This window comes from Rhincodon typus, chromosome 24, assembly GCF_021869965.1.
Source record: "Rhincodon typus isolate 14 chromosome 24, sRhiTyp1.1, whole genome shotgun sequence".
Classification (NCBI taxonomy): Eukaryota; Metazoa; Chordata; class Chondrichthyes; order Orectolobiformes; family Rhincodontidae; genus Rhincodon; species Rhincodon typus.
This window is the reverse complement of record NC_063355.1, coordinates 957066-979884: the sequence shown is the minus strand read 5'-3', so window position 1 is coordinate 979884 and position 22819 is coordinate 957066. Positions and strand designations below refer to the sequence as shown.

At 43.0% G+C, this 22819-nt stretch overlaps 1 protein-coding gene across 5 annotated transcripts in view; it reads right to left on the bottom strand.

The window, feature by feature from the left end:
* Nucleotides 1-2771: 2771 nt before the first annotated feature.
* Nucleotides 2772-22819, bottom strand: part of smarcb1a (SWI/SNF related, matrix associated, actin dependent regulator of chromatin, subfamily b, member 1a) — a 29082-nt gene continuing 9034 nt past the window's right edge. For 2 of the 5 annotated variants that reach the window (XM_048611548.1, XM_048611549.1), the window contains exons 4-9: nt 22213-22350; nt 14783-14910; nt 8284-8474; nt 6862-7052; nt 4486-4617; nt 2772-3092 (exon numbers count right to left, since the gene is read on the bottom strand). In XM_048611548.1, coding sequence (XP_048467505.1) covers nt 3053-3092; nt 4486-4617; nt 6862-7052; nt 8284-8474; nt 14783-14910; nt 22213-22350 — 820 coding nt within the window. In that variant the 3' untranslated portion in view covers nt 2772-3052. The remainder of the gene's footprint in view (nt 3093-4485; nt 4618-6861; nt 7053-8283; nt 8475-14782; nt 14911-22212; nt 22351-22819) is intronic. The other 3 variants (XM_020510009.2, XM_020510010.2, XM_048611550.1) reach the window with 2 other exon arrangements.

Below are 22819 nucleotides of genomic sequence, written 5' to 3'. Positions count from 1 at the left end.
GCCTAGACCCTTCTTCAGAAAATGAAGGCCCAAAACATCAGCCTTCTTGCTCCTCTGACGCTGCTTGGCCTGCTGTGTTCATCCGGCTCTACACCTTGTTATCTCAGATTCTCCAGCATCTGCAGTTCCTACTATCTCTGTTCATCAGATAGCTGACTGGCAAACCCTGCCACCTGATGTGAACCATCTTTTTCAGATAGAGATGGCTCTAAGACAGACAGCTGACTGGCAGTTGAACTCAAGGCTGCTACCTCCACCTGTTGTGGTTTGTATACTTTCTTGTCTAAAGTCTCCCATCTATATTGCTGTATATTAAACCAGGTGAAAATGCGAGATGAATGTGGTACCAGGCCCCACCATTGGCTCAGTAGTTATGACTTGGCAGTTTGTTCACTAGCAAGTAACTCACCTCCAGTCTCCCTAACGTACATATGCTATCTACAAAATACAAGTCATGAGTGTGAGGGAACACTCCTCACTTGCCTGGATGAGTGCAGCTCTAACAACATTCAAGAAACTCAACACTAACCAGGTTAAAACAGCCCACTTGACTCAAACCCCATTAAATAACTTCAGCATTTTCTCTTCAAACCTGGTGCCCAGTAGCAAGTGTGTTCCAACTAGATTCACACTAACTCACGAATGCTCCTTTGACAGCACCTTCCAACATGCAACCTCAACTACCACCACCCAAAAGGACAATGGTAGCAGATACTTGCAAACACCACCACCTGCTAGTAGTCCTCAAAAGCCATTGGCATCCTGGCTTGGAAATATATTGCTCTTCCTTTACTATCACTAGCTTAAAATCCTGGAATTCTCTTCCTAACAGCACTGCGGACATCCCTACAAAGGTTGCAATGGTTCAAGGCAGCTCACCACCACCTTCTAAATGTCATTTAAGGATGCGTATTAAATTAGCTTTGCTACTGATGCCCACATTCCATTTACATATATTAAAAAGAATGGTCAGAGGAATGCAATCTTCAGTCAAAGAGTAGCATTCAAAAATAAATCTCCCCTGCCTTCCAACAATTGGACAAAACTGCCATTAAGCTTTTGAACATCAGCATGTTACAGAAGAGTGACAGACCATTGCTCTGAATGGCACGGCACTCAATCCAAGTTCTGGGTGTTCCAAAGTCTGGCTGTAGATTTGAGAAGAAGCTTTGTGAGAGTGAGAGTGTCCTCAAACCCAGAGAGACAGACATAAAGATGCTGTAAGGGACATACACCTCTATAATTACGTTAAAAACACCATTTTAAAAGGATTGGCTGAAACTCATCAAACCCATTCTGAATAACAAGAGCTAGAGATTTAGCTTACCACGAACAGCAACTTTCATTTCAATGCCTCTGGCTCTTTGCGCATTCCACAAACATAAATATGGCTCATCATCACTTAGAGAACAAAACCATCACAACAGTTCATAGCTCTCACAGCTGCAGGTAGTGATTCACCATCCACAGAGATTCTGAAACAAACTGTCAGCGGGCTAGGTGATGTAATGAAGTGAAACAAAATAACCAGTAGTAGGAATTATGACCGCTTCATGACCAATTTTTAAGCAAGATGGTGGCGGAGTAAGATGCTTGGACCGAGCTTGTCGGCTCCATCCGTTTCCAACTTCCACTCCTTTCTTCTCCCAGCCTCAGGTTCGACACAGACCCAGCAAACTGGCCTGGTGGGGCGGACTCCCAGCCTAGCGTGGTGGTCTCTCTGCCCAGCGTGGACATCTGTTCTTGAAGTCATTCCTTAAAGTGTGGAATGAGTGTGGCTAAGCACTTAAGACAGACTGTAATGGTTGAATTTTCAGCTTTTCAAAAAAAATTCATTTCTTGAGATGTGGGCATTGCTGGCCTGTCCCTAGTTGCCCTTGAGAAGGTAGTGGCGAGCTGCCTTCTTGAACCGCTGCAGTCCACCTGCTGAGGGTTGACCCACAATGCCACAAATCAGGATGGCGAGTGGTTTGGAGGGGAACTTGAAGGTGGTGGTGTTCCCATATATCTCCTGCCCTTTTCCTTCTAGAAGGAAGTGACGGTAGGTTTGGAAAGTGCTGTCTGAAGATCTTTGGTGAATTTCTGCAGTACATCTTGTAGATAGTACAAACTCCTACTGCTGAGCATCTGTGGTGAAGGGAGTGGATGCTCGTGGATGTGATGCCAATCAAGCGGGCTGCTTTGTCCTGGATGGTGTCAAGCTTCTTGAGTGTTGTTGGGGCTGGACTCATTCAGGCAAGTGGGAGTATTCCAACACACTCCTGACTTGTGCCTTGTAAATGGTGGTTAGGAGGTGAGTCACTCGCCACAGTATTCCTAGCCTCTGACCTGCTCTTGTAGCTACTGCATTTATGTGACGAGTCCAGTCGAGTTTCTGATCAATGATAACTCCCAGGATGGTAACACCATTGAATCTCAAGGGGTGGTGGTTAGATTGTCTCTTGTTGGTGATGGTCATAGCCTGGCATTTGCGTGGCACATTACTTGCCAAGCCTGGATATTGTCCCAATCTTATAGCATTTGGACATGGACTTCTTCAGTGTCCGAGGAGTCGGGAATTGTGCTGAACATTGCACAATCTTTATTTTCTACTTGAAATGAAGGACATCTGCAATATGTATTTTTTAATCTGATTTTGTATGTTTTACGTTATAGTCTAATTACCGCAATGTTTTGTATGTGAATACACGTGACAATAAAATCAAAATCAAATCACTTGCAACTGCCAAGAACATTTTTGCAAAGTATGAGAAATGAAAATGATTACAATATTATTAAAATTAAGAACTTTATTTAAAAAAACCTTTCTCCAGAAGTGCAATTTGCACCTATACAAAAAACAGATTAAGGCAAGATTCCTGTGCACTGACTGCAGGGATTGGAACTGGATAAGACCGAGTTATCTTAAGGAGCACTGACACTACTGCACCAGTCCTTATACACAGTGTGGGGTCTGCGACAAGGCCGCTGTGGGGAATGTCTATTCTCTCAGAACTAGCCCTTGATTGCAAGGAACTTCATTATTTGATCCAGGTGGGTGATCAACATTCAGTTACCAAGCTGGAGCTGTGTTTGCAAGACGTCTCATGCGCCTGTAAAGCAAAAATAACATCCCTGTAATGATAGTTTTCACAGCACACTCAACATATTCTCTCGCTCTCTTTCTCTTGTACACAGACATTCCAGAATTCAGATAAACTAATTTAATACTATTTGGAAATATATTTCTGTTCCATCAGTGTTGCTAGGTCAAAATTCTGAAATTCTCTTCCTAATAGCACTACAGGTGTCCCCTACACCACAAGGTCTGCAGTGGTTCAAGGCACCACACCATCAAATACTCACCCAGTGGTAGAGAATCCTATATTCTAACATGATATCATGGTAATGTCATTACCTTATCTACATCCATATGGCCATGGTGGAGTTGGAGTCACAAAATGAAAAAACTGGCACTGTACTTGTAACACCAAGGGAGTGCTACACCAATAGAAGGGCAGTCTTTCTAGATGTGACCTCTGTCAGAGAACTCATCTGCTCTATCACACAGCTGTACAAGCATCCTATTGGAAAAGCAGAAGAGCTCTCATTTGTGCCTGGGCATCCTCAAACTAACATTCTAACAGATTGCTGGGTATATGTTGGGTGTATTACTCTTTTCAATACAGGAATAATGGCATTTCAAAAATACACTAACAACTGAAGATTTTAGAGTGGGGGATAGAAGTGCGTTTTCTGAATTCATTCATGCGACATGGACATCACAAACTGGGCCTGTATTTATTGCACATCTATAGCTGCCCAAAGTGAACCTCACAATTCCATTAGAGAGTGAGCTCCAGGATTTTGACCCAGTGAAACTGAAGGAATGGCAATATATTTCCAGGTCAGTGTGATACGTGGCTTGGAGGGAAACTTGCCAGTAAGTGTGTTCCTGTGTATTTGCTGCCCTCATCTTTCTTGATGGTAGAGGTAATGGGTTTGGAAGGAGCTTCCAAGTTATTGCAGTGCGTCTTGTAGATGGTACACACTGCCACCACTACAAATCAGTAGTGCAGGGAGTCGTTATGGCGCCAGTCAAGCAGGCTGCTTCATCCTGAATGGTGCTGAGCTTCCCCAGTGTTATTGGAGCTGTGCTCATTCAGGCAAATGGAGAGTATTCTGTCACACCCCTGACTTGTGCTTTATAGATGGTGGACAGGTTCTGGCGAGTCAGAAGGTGAGTTACATGCTACAGAATCCCCAGCCAATGACCTTCTTTTATAGTCTCAGCACTTTAGTTGACTGAACCAGTTGAGCCTCTGGTCAATGGGTCTCTTCCTTTGCCCCACCTCCCAACCCCAGGACGCTGATAATGTGGACAAGCATGTGTCAATCAGGCAGCACAGGTTAGGATGTGTGCACACATGCATGGGTCACGTGTCGAGGGTGGGATGTGCACTTGATATGAGTTTGGGAATTTTGGCCCTGATGATATTGACGCACCTTGTGTTTCTATCCTGATCTCGAATCTTCTTCTCCATCTCAGCATCAGTCAGTGTTTCCAGTAGGGGGCACCACTGGTCAGCATCTCCCGTGTTCCTGATTGCAATCTCAACTGTGGGTAGAGGGTTCTCACTGCCACATGGCAAGACAGAATAACTGACATTAGTCACTGGCTACAGAACTTCCAAACAGCCAGCACTGCTGGTAATTAGCCTGTCAAAGCCCCAAAAGGACTTCACACAATGAACTCATGTCTGACTGCAGCAGCCATTTTGTATACAGTAGGATTCCATGAACAATCATGAAATGAATAACTAGTTACATGAAAAACTAATAACAATCTTCAGATTTCATCTCTGACTTGTGCTGATTTGGCTCCAAGCCCCACACTGGGGGAAGTGGGGGGGTACCCCGGCTCCATTACTGACCTGGTGCTGGCTTTCACTGGGAATCTAACATGAGGTGCAGTTCAGTGGCTCCTGCTGGCAGTACGGTGTACCATGTAGACTGTGCGTAGTATATACATTTAAAATAAATTTATTTAAATTTGCTTTTATGATTTTTGACTAAGTAACATGGATTTTCTGTGAGTCTGCAGTTAATATTAGCTTGCAAGTGTTTCTGAAAACATGGCAATTTTTTAATATCAGTTTTATAGGCCTATTGTTAGAAATAATGGGTGTGTGGGGACTCTGGCAGGTTTTACAATTGAACAAAATAATCAAGCTCCAGTTAACTGGTCAAGGAAGTTTTTTAAGCTTAAGGGAAACACCCATGGCTTAGAGAGAATTTTTAGTTTTTAACATTTTAATTTTTGGGAAGTCTTGCGAAGGTGGCTGCATACACCAGTGCTCCTGGGGAGAGAAGAATCTAGTGAAGCTAGATTACTTTAGAGTAAAGAGTTAGTTTGAGACCAGAAGTGTTGGGATAAAACCCCAAAGAGGTTAAATAAAGTTGAGTATGTTCAAGCACAAAAATTATCATTCCAGGAAGAAGCTGTCTGCAGTACTCGTCTATAAGTTAAAATCACAAGTAACCTCAATTTAGCAAGGTGTTAAGAGACAATGACCCTGGTGTGAGTACCGTAAGAGTGGTATTTTGGGTACTATACCACGGTTTGGGATACTATACAAGACCTGTCATTTCTCTTTTCCATTTATAAAAGGTCTGTTTTGAAATTAATGGGATTATACTTTTATCATGTGTTTAAAAATCTTTGAAATTGAGCTATATGTAGATACTTTGGTTTATTTTTGACTTCATTATGTGGCTAATCAACTTTTGTTTTACTGTTGAAACAACACCTACAACACTTTATACTTTGGTCTCTTGCTGAAATATCTTTGTTAAAACCAAAACATGATTTATGAGCGAGGTTCCTGTCTGGATCTGAGTTGTCCAGTAATAACATAAGCTAGGATCCAACAATTCATGGGATCGCTCTTGGAAAGAGCCTCATTTGAAGGTTTTACAAAGCATGACTCCAAAGAATGGTCTTACAGAATTTCCAAATTTTAAGAACAGTCCCAATGGATTGGCAGGAATCAAATTTAACCGAGTTATTCAAGATAAAAGAAGAAGAAAAATCACATGATGATGCAGAGTCAGTAAGGGTGTATGAAAGGGACAGCATGTTTGACAAATCTACTAAAGCTATGAGGTTATAACAGTAGAGGAGACAAGGAAAGGACCAATGGATATCACATGGATTTTCAAAGCATTCGACAAAATGTTTCATAGAAGTCAAGGTCATGGAACTGCAGGGAACATTCAATTCAGATTGGTTTGTGTCTGTTAACCAACCAAGAAATAGGACTGGGATAGACCACTCAGCCCCTCAAACCCAGCCAGGGCACAGCAGCAAACAGGAAAGAAACTGTGACTCCCTGAGCATGGGAACAGTGAGGGTAAGGGAGACAACCTACTAACATGGGCAAAGAATTAAGTTAAGAGATACGAAACAAAGTTGGGGTAGTTGGTATTGCGGGATGTCACCACTTGTGTCCATCAGAGTTCTGGACTAAGGTCTGTATATTAATTTCATAAACAAAGGAATGAAAAGCTGTATATCCAAGTTTGCCTATTATACTGAGTTAGGAGGGACATTAAGTAGGATGAATGGGAACAGAAAGTTGCAAAAGGAGATCAGTGTATTAAATGAGAAGCCAAAACTGTTGCCGAAGTATTTCAATGCTGTCAAGTGTGACGTCATCCACTTTCGATCCAAGAAAGAGATCGAAGTAATTTTTGATCTAGTGAGGAGGACTGTGGAGGCAGAGAGATCATGTTCAGAAGTCATTAAAAACTTGTCAGGAAGTTTTAAAGACAATTAAAATGTGCCATCCTCTGATCTCTGCCAAATGACGGAAGGCCTACCTGAAGGCGTACGTGCGCTGATGCCAGCTAAGCTGACCCCGGATACTGTAGGCGATGGTAGTAACAAACTCCCCTCCAAGACCCAACTCGGAACACAGCTTCAGAGCAAACTTCTCAGGAGAATTCTCCCTCTCGGACATGTCCCACTCAAACTGATCGACCAGCGAAATGTTTCCCACGTGGATGTTCAGCTGCACAAACATATTTCCATTAGTGCCACAGTTCACACAGCTCCTGGCTGTATAAATAACTGAGATTTTCAGGCTGAGTGCAGGAAGGAGCCACAGCACTTCCACTGAGAATACAGCCAGTTTTCCAAACACTGGGGATATCACAGGCAGGCTCCCTGCTCTGGATCACACGTGTGCCTTCTCATGACATCTGCAAGGGATGGTCACTATCTAGCAACCACACTCCGGTGGCATTAATGCCAACCACAGCACCCTGGACTTGTCCCGCCCAGAATCAGCAGAGACCTGGAGGCAAATCCTGGGATCTTCCTGGTTCCAGGATTGCAACTGGCTATGTGCTCACTATAGGAGGTCTAAGCGGAGTGTCATTTTGGCAGATCCAGTGAGAACAGGAGAAGTCCATTTCCCAGCTAGTGCAGCCCATACCCTAGAGTTCCAATAATATCTTTGCACTGGAGTTCCTCTTGCATGAGATGAACATTTTCAGCAGGTTTTCCATATCAGTGTGCTGATGCAAACTCAACTGGAGCTGACTATCATGCCAACAATTGGCACAGAGCCAGCCGAGCACCATCGATCACCAGTGCTTCCAGCTGGGCTAGGCTAAACCAGGAGCTGGATATGAGCATTCAGAGCTGTGCTGGAGCCGGGGGTGGTGGGGGGGGGCGGGCCAGAAATCACCTAAGATAAAATGCATTAGGTCCACAACTGAAACAGATTTGCAAAAAAACAGAAATGGCTGAGAAAACACAGGTCTGACAGCATCTTTGGAGAGAAACTTTTCAGGTCCAGTGACCCTTCTTCAAAACTGGTCAATGGACCCGAAACGTTAACTCAGTTTCTCTCTGCTTTCTTACCACAGATGCTACTAGCCCGCTGGGTTTTCCTAGCAATTTCTGTTTTTATTTCTGATTTCTAGCACCTACAGTTCTTTGGCTTTTTTGAAACAAAGTCGAGTTGGCCCTTCCACCAGATGTCAACCGAAATTAAATTAAATATCACAGTTGCACAACAGCTTCAATCGTTGCTCCATGTGGTAACTCATTTCAAACCATGACTGCCAGTGACAGCAGATTGTTTGGACAAAAGGAAATTCTATCGCAACTGAGCCTAATCTCACCCTCTCCCAGATTTTACAGGAGTGGGGAGAAAATGAATGAGAGCATCTATCTACCTGGATTTACTCTGCTCTCATTCAACAGTAGAATATTATGCACGGTGAAGAACTCACCTTAATGATGACTCTCTGATCAGACTGATCCTCTAGTATACTGTCTGTTGGGTAGGAGTCAATCTGTTGGCGAATTGCTGAGGCAATGGCAGGGACAAAGGTCAAAGGATTCAAATCGAGGTCATCACACAAAATCTCTGCAAACATCTCTGGGGTCATCAACTTTTCTGTAAAAGTTGGTGAGAAACTGACTGTGAACAGGAAACGCAATGCACAATTACAGCAGACACAACAATAAACTGAAGGCTTGAATAATAACTCACTTAGCTCCACTGATGCTCCAGCACACGTACTCAGACAGTTATTATTATTTATATATTATATATTAGGGTGTCAGCTGTGGTTCAGTGGGTAAGTCTTGTGTCAGAAGGTCCTGGTTTCAGTCCCATTTCACACACACAAGCAAATTCACCCAATAATAGAAATGCTGTTGACGATACCATCTTGGCTATCAGTGGGGAGTTTGCATGCTCCCACCATGTCCGTGAGAGTTTCCTCCGGGTGCTCCGGTTTCCTTCCACAGTCCAAAGATGTGCAAGTTAGGTGGATTGGCTAGGCTAAATTCCCATATTGTCCAGGGTTGTGGAGATTAGGTGGGAACTGCAGGGTCACCCAGAGAATGGTGGAGATCTGGAATGCACTGCCTGGGAGGGTAGTTGATATGGGTAATCTTTATAAGTACTTGGATGAATACTTGAAGTATCATAGCATTCAAGGCTGTGGGTCTAATGCAGGAAGTTGGGAGTAGTGTAGTTAAGTATTTTTTGGCAGTACAGGGTTGATGGGCTAGAGGGTCTCTTCTATACTGAAGATGATGCTCTCAATGTTAATTTGTTCAAGTATACTACAGACCCCTTCCCGATCTCTATACCTACTTCATCCTTCTCTATAGCGAATACAAATGCAAAGTACTCATTAAAAACTCAACTATGTTTTCCAGCTATGCACATACATTAAGAACCTGATCCCTAATCGGATCTACTCTTTTCCTGATTATTCTCTTGTTCCTAATGTAGTTATAAAACACCTTTGCATTTTCCAGAATGGCACTCGCCAGTTTTTTTTTTAAATCATACCTCATATTCACTCCCCTGCACTTTCTATACTCCTCTACAGCTTCTGATATTTTCAGCTCTCTGTATCTACCATAAGCTTCCTTTTTTCCCCCTCTGATCCAACTATGTATATCCCTTGACATCCAGGGTTCTGCTTAAAATTAGGTCCAGCACCATCCCCTCTCTTGTAGGAATTTTCTATGTGCTGGCTTGAAAAAGTTATCTTGGATACATTTTAAGAATTCCATCCGCTCAAAGTATTCTACATTTTTGTCTATCCCAGTTAACATTGGGCAAGTTGAAATCCCCCATTATTACCCTATTATTTTTACACTTCTGATTAGATAGTACATACTGCTAGGTGGTCGCTCTGCAGGCCAAGATCCCATAGACAGGGAGGGAATGGTGGACCACTAGGCAGAGTACAAGGACTAGGAAGGCCGTGGCCAATCCCCCACAAAACAGATATATAACTTTGGATACAACTTTGGGGGAATGCCTCTCAGAGGAAAGTAGCAACAGTCTGCTGCATGAGAGAGGAGGAATAAGTGTGGGAAGGCAATAATAATAGGGGATTTATTTGTAAGAGATAGCCGCTTCTGTGACTGCAAGGCTCCAGGATGGCAAGTTGCCTCCAGATGCTAGGGCCCAAATTGTCTCAGAGACGATACAGAAAATTCTGGAGTGGAAGTGGTCGTGGTACACAACATTGGGAACAGATGAGGGCCTAAAAGCAGAATGTTGGGAGTCAGTAAGCAAATTAAAAAGTCAGACCTCAGAGACAGCGATCTTAGAATTGCTACCAGTGCCACGTGCTTCTTGGGAATAGAAACAGTAGATATATCAGATGACTATATGGCCAGAAAGGTGATTCAAGGGGGAGTGTTTCATATTTCTTAGACACTGGAAATGGACTGGGAGAGGTGGCACAAGCTGAATGGATTGCACCTAGGCTAGACAAGAAGTGATGACGCAGGAGGAGTATTCACAAGTACAGTTGGGAAGGGTTTAAAATTGAAATGGCAGGGTGATGGGAACGACACAAGAGGGGGAAACAGGGCAAAAACAAGACAGAATGGTAAAAAGAAGAGAGATAGGCAAAAGATTCAAGGGCAAGAACTAAACAGGGCTACAGTGCAAACTATTGCAAACATGACTAAGAATGTTAAAAAGACAAATCTCAAAGACTTGTCTCTTAAGAAGCAGAGCGTTTGCAATAAAATGGATGAATTAGTTGCATGAATAGATATAAATGGCTATGATACGATAGGAGTTACAGAGACCTGGCAGGGTGATCACGGATGGGATTGAATATCCAATAGTATTTGGTTTTTAGGAAGGACAGTCAAAGAGGAAAGATCAGGGAAGGTGGTAAAAGAGGGGGAGGTGTGGCATTGTTAGTCAAGGACAGTATAACGGTGGCAGAAAGGACGTTTGATGAGGACTCGTCTACTGAAGTAGTATGCGCTGAGGTTAGAAACAGGAAAGGAGAGGTCACCCTGTTGGGAATTTTCTATAGGCCACCGAAAAGTTCCAGAGATGTAGAGGAAAAGTTTGCAAAGATGATTCTGGATAGGAACGAAAGTAACAGGGTAGTTGTTATGGGGGACTTTAACTTTCCAAATATTGACTGGAAACGCTATAGTTCGAGTACTTTAGATGGGTCAGTTTTTGTCCAATGTGTGCAGGAGGGTTTCCTGACACAGTATGTAGATAGGCCAACAAGAGGCGAGGCCACATTGGATTTGGTACTGGGTAATGAACCAGGCCAGGTGTTAGATTTGGAGGTAGGTGAGCACTTTGGTGATAGTGACCACAATTTGGTTACATTTACTTTAGCGATGGAAAGGGATAGGTATATACCGCAGGGCAAGAGTTATAGCTGGGGCAAAGGCAATTATGAGGCGATTAGGCAAGATTTAGGATGCATAGGATGGAGAAGGAAACTGCAGGGGCTGGGCACAATTGAAATGTGGAGCTTGCTCAAGGAACAGCTACTGCGTGTCCTTGAGAAGTATGTACCTGTCAGGCAGGGAACTGTGGTTTACTAAGAAAGTTGAATCTCTTGTCAAGAGGAAGAAGGAGGCTTATGTAGAGATGAGGCGTGAAGGTTCAGTTAGGGTGCTTGAGAGTTACAAGTTAGCCAGGAAGGACCTAAAGAGACAGCTACGAAAAGCCAGGAGGGAATATGAGAAGTCTTTAGCAGATAGGATCAAGGAAAACCCTAAAGCTTTCTATAGGTATGTCAGGAATAAAAGAATGACTAGAGTAAGATTAGGGCCAGTCAAGGACAGTAGTGGAAAGTTGTGCGTGGAGTCTGAAGAGCTAGGAGAGGCACTAAATGAATATTTTTCGTCAGCATTCACACAGGAAAAAGACAATGTTGTCGAGGAGAATACAGAGATATAGGCTATTAGACTAGACGGGATTGAGGTTCATAAGGAGGAAGTGTTAGCAATTCTGGAAGGTGTGAAAATAGATAAGTCCCCTGGGCCGGATGGGATTTATCCTAGGATTCTCTGGGAAGCTAGAGAGGAGATTGCAGAGCCTTTGCCTTTGATCTTTATGTCGTCATTGTCTACAGGAATAGTGCCAGAAGACTGAAGACTAGCAAATGTTGTCCCCTTGTTCAAGAAGGGGAGTAGAGACAACCCTGGTAATTATAGACCAGTGAGCCTTACTTCGGTTGTGGGTAAAGTGTTGGAAAGGATTATAAGAGATTGGAATTATAATCATCTAGAAAGGAATAAGTTGATTAGAGATAGTCAACACGGTTTTGTGAAGGGTAGGTCGTGCCTCACAAACCTTATTGAGTTCTTTGAGAAGGTGACCAAACAAGTGGATGAGGGTAAAGCGGTTGATGTAGTGTATATGGATTTCAGTAAAGCGTTTGATAAGGTTCCACATGGTAGGCTATTGCAGAAAATACGGAGGCATGGGATCGAGGGTGATTTAGCGGTTTGGATCAGAAATTGGCTAGCTGTAAGAAGACAGAGGGTGGTGGTTGATGGGAAATGTTCATCCTGGAGTTCAGTTACTAGTGGTGTACCTCAAGGATCTGTTTTGGGGCCACTGCTGTTTGTCATTTTTATAAATGACCTGGATGAGGGCGTAGAAGGATGGGTTAGTAAATTTGCAGATGACACCAAAGTCGGTGGAGTTGTGGATAGTGCGGAAGGATGTTGCAGGTTACAGAGGGACATAGATAAGCTGCAGAGCTGGGCTGAGAGGTGGCAAATGGAGTTTAATGCGGAAAAGTGTGAGGTGATTCACTTTGGAAGGAGTAACAGGAGTAGAGAGTACTGGGCTAATGGTAAGATTCTTGGTAGTGTGGATGAGCAGAGAGATCTCGGTGTCCATGTGCATAGATCACTGAAAGTTGCCACCCAGGTTGATAGGGTTGTTAAGAAGGCGTACGGTGTGTTAGGTTTTATTGGTCGAAGGATTGAGTTTCGGAGCCATGAGGTCATGTTGCAGCTGTACAAAACTCTAGTGTGGCCGCACTTGGTGTATTGCGTACAGTTCTGGTCACTGCATTATAGGAAGGATGTGGAAGCATTGGAAAGGGTGCAGAGGAGATTTACTAGGATGTTGCCTGGTATGGAGGGAAGGTCTTATGAAGAAAGGCTGAGGGACTTGAGGCTGTTTTCGTTAGAGAGAAGAAGGTTAAGGGGTGACTTAATAGAGAAATACAAGATGATCAGAGGATTAAATAGGGTGGACAGTGGGAGCCTTTTTCCTCGAATGGTGATGGCTAGCACAAGGGGACATAGCTTTAAATTGACGGGTGATAGATATAGGACAGATGTCAGAGGTAGGTTCTTTACTCAGAGAGTAGTAAGGGCGTGGAATGCCCTGCCTGCGAATGTAGTAGACTCGCCAACTTTAAGGGCATTTAAATGGTCATTGGATAAACATATGGATGATAATGGAATAGTGTAGGTTAGATAGGCTTCAGATTGGTTTCACAGGTCGGCACAACTGCGCTGTAATGTTCTATGTTCTATGAAGTGGGGCAGCATCGCTGGTTAAAGAGCATTTACACAATAGTGAGGACTGATATTAGCTCCACTATGAGAGTAGAGTTTAGAAACACCAACGGGCAGAAAATGATAGACGGGATTGTACGTAAACCTACAAATTGTTATAATACTGGGGAAGGCATGAAACATGAAATGAAGGATGCAAGCAATAAAAGGTACAGCTTTAACTAAAAGTGGCATTAATTTGCATATAAATTAGGCAAATCAAATCAGTAACAATACCCGCAGAAGTAGTAGTCCTGGCGGGTGTATGGGATGGTTTTCTAGATCAATACATGTTGCCTCATTTATATTAATCCACGGTATTTCTCCTCCCAGTTATGTCGCTTACCTGTCCAAAGAATTGAGGTTTGTCAAACAATTGTATCTTTCAGGCCACTTCTAATTGGTTTTTCTTGGTATTTTCATAATTAGGTCCTCTTTACTTTTAATTGGGCAGTGAATTCCAGACACCCACAATCCTCTGTACAAAATAAAAGTTCTTTTCCTCATGTCCCCTCTAATCTTTCTGCCATTTAGGTTGAATTTACAACTCCCGGGTTTGGAATTCTCTGCCAGGTTCCTCCTCCTTACTGTATCACTACCCCTCACAATTTTGTGTACCTCAATCATGTCATCTACCAGTCTTCTCTGTTCCAAGGAAAACACCCCAGTCTCTCCATGTAGCTACAATTCTCCAGCCCTGGCAACATTCTAGAAAATCTTCTCTGCACTCTCTCTAGAGCAATTACATCTATCCTGTAATGTGGTGACCAGAACTGCACAATATTCCAGTTGTGGTCTCACCAATGTCTCATACAGCTTCATCATTATATCCCTACTTTGATGTATTCTGTATATCTGTCAATGAAGGACAGCATTCTAAACGGCTTCTATACAACTGTATCTATCTGTACTGCTATCTTTAGGGATCTGTGCACTTACAGCCAAGATCTCGCACTTCATCTACCCATCTCAGTACATAACGTCCCCTTTTTGTTTTCAGGTTCTGCCCTCCAAAATGAACTAATTTGAGGAACCTCAAAGGGTTTCAAGGGTTGAAGAGAAGGATTTTTTGTTAAAACACTATGTTTTACAAATACCTAGAATGAACTGCCTGGAAGGACAGAGGAATCAGATAACTTGGAAGGTAGGGTGTAAAATGAACTGGACAGAGTTAGTACAGTTATGATTGCTTGAAGCCCCTGTACTGTATCATTCTACTATTCTAGGGCTGTCCAGTAGGTTGTCTCCCTTGTCTGGATGCTTCCTCTGTTCATATCACAGTTTAGCCCTGGATTACACTTGTGAACTGAAGGATGCCTATCCATTGGTTCAGAAGCCTGAAGCAGAATGGCCCAGATGTATTCTACGGGGCATAGCAATGGGGAGACTGGAGGTGTTTCCATTACTGCTTCTTACCATTCATGTTCCATGTGAAGGCATCCCTCAGCTTCTGTCCATCTATCTCCATGTCAAGGCGGATAGGAACAAGCACCTCTGCCTGAGATGCATTTTCATGGATTACTGCTGGGTCATGGTCATCAAAGCTGAGTGAGAAAGATGTAAAGAATTAAAAATGATCTCATTAATACCCACCAACACCTATATTCTGTTGCAGATCTGTGACCGTGATCAATGTTCAATTATTGCCTAGAACCATACAATAGATCACTGCTAAAGAAAATAAAGCTAATTCAACGCATTCTTACAGGAAACATTTAGCTGGTCTAGCAGCATCTGTAGAGACAGAATCAAATTAACATTTCAGGTCATTGTGACCCTGATTCAGAACTGGACATTAGGGTTAATTCAAACCTAGGAATGGTGTAAGAAAGAAGAAACAGTTCATGACAGGATGGAAACCAGGAGAAATTGAATGATACAGAAATGATGAGACAAGGCAAAAATAATCATTGAACAAGAAACAAAAGGTCAGTCTAGAAAAGATATAAACAGCCAAAGCAAAATCATTAGTCTCAAGCGGGTCTGAAAAAAAATGGAGGTGAGGCAATTATCTGAATTTCAGTCCAAGGTTGAGGCTGGAAGTTTGGAAAGTGCCTAATAACTGACTCTACAATCAAAAGAGGAGCTGATGTTCTCAAACTTACATGAAGCTTTACTGAGCAGTGTGAGAAGTCTTCAGCAGAGCTGTCAGAATGGGACTGGAGCACAGAATTCAAAACACTCACTTAGACTAAACAGAAATGTTCCACATAACCAATCAGCCAGTGGACACCATAACATATAGCAAAGATAGTACACCAAATTAGGATACAAGTACAACACTCTTTCACCTGGAAGGTGAAGTGACAGGAGTAAAAGGGGTAGGTGAAACCAGGAAACTGTGAAGGAATGACTCCTTGAGAATTTTAGGAGGGGAAGATGTGTTGGACATAATACTGGAGGCGGCTGAAGTGGAAGATGGTGATCTAGGCCAAAGGGTTGGAAGGTGAGAAACAGCGGAACCCTTCCCGGCTTTCCAAGAACTGAGAGTTGGACACAGTTGTGAGCCCTGTCAATCACTGTGAAGGAGTACTCAATTGAGGAAAAAGGATGATCAAAGAAGTGCTAATATGAAAACATAACTGAGAATAAAGATGCAACAGAGACAGAGAAACTGAGAGAATGGAACAGAGTACGATATTTATGGGAAAAGGGATGGGAGGGAGTACAATCAATATTGGCATGGATCTCAGTGAATTAGCAGTAGGTGCTGATTTGACAACAGAGGTAGAGAAAGCAAAAATGAAGGGAAGGAGTCCAGGGCACAAATTTATTTTCCTCCCGTGATTTTCTTCCAGGGCTACTTTTTGATTGTCAGGGTCTCCTCTTTCATTCTCACTAACTCATTTATTTAGGTAACGCAGTTAGGCAGTAAAAACTTCCAGCATTTGTGTTAACATGTGGGATATTTGAATTGTATAGAAACAGAATTAGAGGAGTTCATCACTATCCTCAATAATCAGCCTTCAGTTAAACATAAAGCTACAACAAACAGGGGCAGCTTTAATTTCTAAAGCACTACAGTATTTAAGTTGAGATCTTAAACACTGGAGATCAGAAACTGCTGGAGAAACTTCGCAGGTCTGGAAGCATCTGTGGAAAGAAAACAGAGTTAACATCGGATCTGGTGAAGTTATCCACAGACTGTTGAGGTCATTGGCAGTTGACATGCACAAAGCTGATGCATATAGTTACAACTCTAACTGCATTTTGGATCTCAATCTCAAATTTAGACCTAACAACTGACAGCCTTCACCCCAACAGATTTTTCCATTAGATGAATTATATGTTTCCAGAAGATCAAAAGCTAAAGATTCCACAATCATTTGAAACGAATTCACTATCTTAGTGATTTCAAGATTTCCTGGCTCCTAGTTAGAGTATTCCTTCATTGTCAGATTCAACCCCATTCCTTCTCCCTCAGCCCTCCCTTTCCTGCCTCCTACATTGTGGCCTCCACATCACAGCCACCTCTGTCTACACACCAGCCTCCACATTACTACCTCAAAGTCTCCCTACTCTCTTCCCCCCCTTGCCTCTCATCGTCTTCACCCTCAACCCCCTGTCATCTATACCCTTCAACTCCTGTCTCTTGCCTTTTGCGTTCTGCCACCATGCTCTTACGGCCTTTCTACTTTTTCTTCCCTCCCCCATAGTCTTCCCCTTTCTCCACTTCAGGGCGACCTTCCACCCTCTCCCTCCTCACCTGCAGCCACTGCAAAAATACAACTCTCTTCTGCCCCCGCAACTTCTTCTGCAGCACTTCCTCCCTTACAGCCTCTTGTTAGATGGTCTATTTCTGTTTCTTTCAATACACGAAGGATGATGACAAATTTCTGAGGACAGCCAAATTTGAAAATGATATTCCCTAGAAGGAGCTCTTTAGCCACTAGGAGGAAGTGATTGATAATCGTCACAGTGATCCACTCTGCAACAGACACCAGGGAGACTCCTCTGCAGTTACAGACAGTGCTTTGGCTGAGGAGTTTTTGACAATATTCTCTGGCAAGCACTGGCTGCTTCACTGTCCCTCACAGTTTTCACACTGCACTTGGCGAGGCCATGAGTGGTTGGGCCATAGATAATCTTGACAGCCCTGAAGAAACCACACGTACTTGCATCCATGATGATACACAAGCTATGATCAATACCAAAGGAGCCTGGGTCAAACAAGGCTGTCATCATTTCAACTCTTCAGGTCTTAAGGCCTAAGACGTAGGCCATTCAACCCATCAAGTCTGCTCCACCTTCAATGAGATCATGGCTGATGTGATAATCTTCATCTCCACTGTTCTGCCTTTTCCTCGTAACCCTCGATTCCCTTACTGATTATAAAAATCAGTCTACCTCAGCACTGAATATACTTCATGACTCAGCCTCAAGAGCTCTCTGTGGCAATGAATTCACTACCCTCAGACAAGAAATTCTTCCTCATCTGTCTTAAACATCCAAACTTTATTTTGAGATTATGCCTTCTGGTACTACACTCACCCACTGGGAGAAAACAACATTTTTGTATCTATTCTGTCAACAGCCCTAAGAACCTATGTTTCCTTAACAATATATAATGGAACCTACGAGGGAGCAAGCTATCCTAGATCTAGTCCTGTGTAATGAGACAGGAATAATTAATGATCTCACCGTTAGGGATCCTTTCGGCAAGAGCAATCACAGTATGGTCGAATTTAAAATACAGATGGAGCATGAGAAGGTTAAATCCAGTACCTAAGTTCTGTGCTTAAACAAAGGAGACTATGAAGGAATGAGGGAGGAGTTAGCTAAGGTAGAATGGGAGCAAAAATTTTATGGTGGGTCAATTGAGGAACAGTGGAGGACTTTCAAAACGATTTTTCACAGTGCTCAGCAGAAGTATATTCCAGTGATAAGGAAGAACTGTAGGAAAAGAGAGAGCCTGCCATGGATGTCTAAGGAAATAAAGGAAAGTATCAGATTGAAAAAAAACACATACAAAAAAGCAAAGAGTAGTGGGAAACTAGTGGACTGGAAAATCTTTAAAGGCCAACAGAAAGCCACAAAAAAAGTTATAAAGAAAAGTAAGATAGATTATTAGAGTAAACTAGCTCAGAATATAAAAACAGGCAGCAAAAGTTTCTATAAATATGTAAATCGTAAAAGAGTGGCAAAGGTAAACATTGGTGCTTTAGAGGATGAGAAGGCCAATTTGATAACTGGGAATGAGGAAACAGCCGAGACATTTAATAGTTATTTTGTGTCGGTCTTCACAGTGGAAGATACAAATAACATGCCGAAAACTAATGGCAAGAAGGTTATAGCAGGTGAGGACCTAGAAACTATCATTATCACTAAGGAGGCAGTGCTGGGCAAGCTAATGGGGCTAAAGGTAGACAAGTCTCCTGGCCCTGATGAAATGCATCCCAGGGTACTAAAAGAGGTGATGGAGGAAATAGCAAATGCACTAGTAATTATTTACCAAAATTCACTGGACTCTGGGGTGGTTCCCGCAGATTGGAAAACAGCCAATGTGACGCCACTGTTTAAAAAAGGAAGTAGACAAAAAGCAGGTAACTACAGCCCAGTTAGCTTAACTTTGGTAGTGGGGAAAATGCTTGAATCTATCATTAAGGAAGAAATAGCAAGACATCTGGATATAAATTGTCCCATTGGGAAATGGGTTCATGAAGGGTAGGTCATGTTTAACTAATTTGGTGGAATTCTTTGAGGACATTACTTGCGTGGTGGACAATGGGGAACCTGTGGATGTGGTGTATCTGGATTTCCAGAAGGCATTTGACAAGGTGCCACACCAAAGGCTGCTACATAAGATAAAGTTGCATGGTATTACAGGTAATGTATTGGCATGGATAGAGGATTGGTTGACCCGTAGAAAGCAAAGAGTAGGGGTAAATGGGTGTTTTTCTAGTTGGCGGTCAGTGGCTAGTGGTGTGCCTCAGGGATCAGTGTTGGGACCGCAATTGTTTACAATTTACATAGATGATTTGGAGTTGGGGACTAAGTGTGCTGTGTCAAAATTTGCAGATGACACTAAGGTGAGTGGTAGAGCAAAGTGTGCAAGAGACACTGAAAGTCTGCAGAGGGATATAGATAGTCTAAGTGAGTGGGCAAAGATCTGGCAGATGGAGTACAATGTTGATAAGTGTGAGGTCATCCATTTTGGTAGGAATAACAGCAAAATGGACTATGTTTTAAATGGTAAAAAATTGCAGCACGCTGCTGTACAGAGGGATTTGGGTGTCCTTGTGCATGAATCACTAAAAGTAGGATTGCAGATGCAGCAGGTAATTAAAAAGGCAAATGGAATTTTGTCTGCCATTGCTAGAGGGATGGAGTTTAAAACAAGGAGGCTATGCTGCAGCTGTATAGGGTCCTGGTGAGGCCACACCTGGAGTACTGTGTGCAGTTTTGGTCTCCTTATTTGAGAAGAGATATACTAGCACTGGAGGGGGTGCAGAGGAGATTCACTCGGTTGATTCCAGAGTTGACAGGGTTGGATTATGAGGACAGACTGAGTAGACTGGGATTATACTCATTGGAATTCAGAAGAATGAGGAGAGATCTTATAGAAACATATAAGGTTATGAAGGGAATAGATAAGGTGGAGGCAGGGATGTTGTTTCCACTAGCAGGTGAAACTAGGACTAGGGGGCATAGCCTCATAATAAAGGGAAGCAGATGTAGGACTGAGGTCAGGAGGAACTTCTTCACCCAAAGGGTTGTGAATCTGTGGAATTCCCTGCCCAGTGAAGCGGTTGAAGCTACCTCGCTGAATGTTTTTAAGGCAAGGCTAGATAAATTTTTGAACAGTAAAGGAATTAAGGGTTATGGTGAGTGGGCGGGTAAGTGGAGCTGAGTCTCAAAAAGATCAGCTATGATTTTATTAAATGGCGGGGCAGGCTCCAGGGGCCAGATGGCCTACTCCTGCTCCTAGTTCTTATGTTCTTTTCAATAAGGCTGTCTTTCATTCTTCTAAATTCCAATGAGTACAGGCTCAACCTACTCTGCCTTTCCTCATAAGGCAGTCCCTCCCGTTTTTAGCTGAGTGAACTTTTTATGGATTTCTTCCACTGCTAGTATATGTTTGCTTAGCTAGGGGCCCAAACCTATTCAGTATTTGAGCTGTGGTCTGACTAGTGGCTTGTACAGTTCACTACTTTTATACTCCATTTTGTGAAATTATTTGTCTTATTACCTGAACTTGCACGCTAGCTTGTGATTTATGGATGAGGAATCCCAAATCCCTAGCTTTCTGCAGTCTTTCTCCATTTAAATGATATTCAGCTCCTCTATTGCTCCCGCCAAAGTGCAAAACCTCACATTTTCCCACCTTATATTCCATAATCTTTCATATTATCTCCCTGCAATACTGCACCTCACCACCATACTACTAACGCACAAAGAAACTCTCCCCACACCCTGTCCTCTGCATATAAAATCGACATTTTCCTCAGAACTGATGGTAGCTAGGGTCACTCAACCCAAAACATTAACTGATTTCTAGCCACAGATGCTGCCAGACCTGCTGAGTTTTACCAGAAATTTCTATTTTTGTTTCTGATTTGCAGCATCTGCAGTTCTTTCAGTCTTTAGGACAAAATTCATCACTATCTTTAACATCCTTTAGCTAACTGAGGAACACAGTACTTGAGTAACAGGATCACATACCTGAGATTAAGCTAGTGATTTACAGGGCAGCAATGATCCCCTGCTCCTGTTTCAGGAACTTAAACAACTGGTGCAGGCATCTCCAATTTGTGAAGCAGTACCACTGGCGATGCATTTGCAAAATTCTTCAAATCTGATACCAAGGTGGTCATACAGCAGGTCCTCTCTCAAGTCAACATGCTTGTACCAAGACGCAGATGGCTCTTTTTGAGCTCTGTTGGACAGTGGAGTTGTAGAAATACCTGACACCAGACTCACAAAGCAAATGTTCTAACTGGGACTCAGTCAAGGCAGGAGATTCCCAGATGAGCAGCAGAAATCCTTGAAGAGTGCCCATAAAACTTCCTTAGAGGGGTGAAACATCCCCATTGTCTCATGGGAGATCCTGGCTGGTGACCCACCAAAATGTAGGAGATACTTTCAGGAAGACACCAAGCATGTCAAGAGACTTTGTAAGGCAGAGGTGAAGCTGAGGCACTCAAGGAACACACAAACCTCCAAAACAACCCATCTACCCATTCTTCAACACCATTTGACTTGAGCATGACAGAGTCTGCATATTGCACATTGGATTCTGAGATGACCGACAAATCTATTGAGGAGTGGAAACAAGTCAGCTTCAATCCCAGAGGAACTAGCTGCCCTGGTGCGTAAAAGAACTTTCCATACCAGTACGCCCTTGTTGTTAATGGCACCATAGTTACAGGCAGATATCAACACAGATGGATAACAATAAACACTACAGACTTCACCCCATGATAAGCAGGGACTCTCAAGAAGCTAGTGGGTCCTCAGCAAAAATTCCTCAGGGATCCCTGTGATGATTACCTTCCCCCACCTGCCAGATTATTTAACAATAGGATCATTATAAAACAACTATGGTTTTAAAAAGTTGTCTCTATTTTTGGTGCTATTATCTATTAGTCAGGGGAAAGTAAGCAGGTTTCTTTCTCTGAAGGACATTACTAATTTAGTTAAGTCAATTCAGATTTCATTCTCATTTTCCCAGTGCCAGCAACAATTGACCAGATTAAGGAACTGAGCTTTATAGTTTGCCATAATGGGACATGAACAGGGGAACTTTGGGTGCGTAGTCCAGGATCAGCAACACTGACTCATTGCCATAGGGAGAAAAAGGCTCTCAGCCCCCGGCAAACCTGGCAGTAAATTGCAATAACACTTACCAGAGTGGGAATGTCCTTTTCTTGTCCCGGCTCATACGGTTGCGATTTATGGTTGTAGAACAGGGCACAGCATCCAAGTGATGTGAGCTGTTGGGCAGGGTGGGTACCCACTGACTATTGCGCTTTGCCTTGGGCTCTCTGTATTGGAACAAGGGAGTAGAGATACTCATCAGATTGCATTGGAGCGGCTCCACGGTCACACCTCCAATTTATATTAGACTGCCTGTTTAACACCAGAGATATCAAAAATTCACCAGGTACTGATCCCAGCTACCAGCATGCACCCAGACATCCATAAGCAATTGCACATCCAAGTCAGCAGACACTCACCCTAGAAAGCAGCACTGAACAGAGAGAGACAGTGTGAGAGAACTTGTGTGGTTATAACTGAGGCTGACCACATCTCAGGCAAGGGAAGCAACTGTGAAGGAAAATCCTTCATGATAACCTCAGCTACTGCGGGAACTGAACCCATTCTGGTTTTTAGGCTGAGTGCTGGAGGTGTGATGGTTTGTAGAATTAGCATTGCGGTTAGCTGAGATGACTGGATAGCTGCTTTGTGATGTAGAGTGACCCTCTACATCACAAAGCAGCTATCCAGTCATCT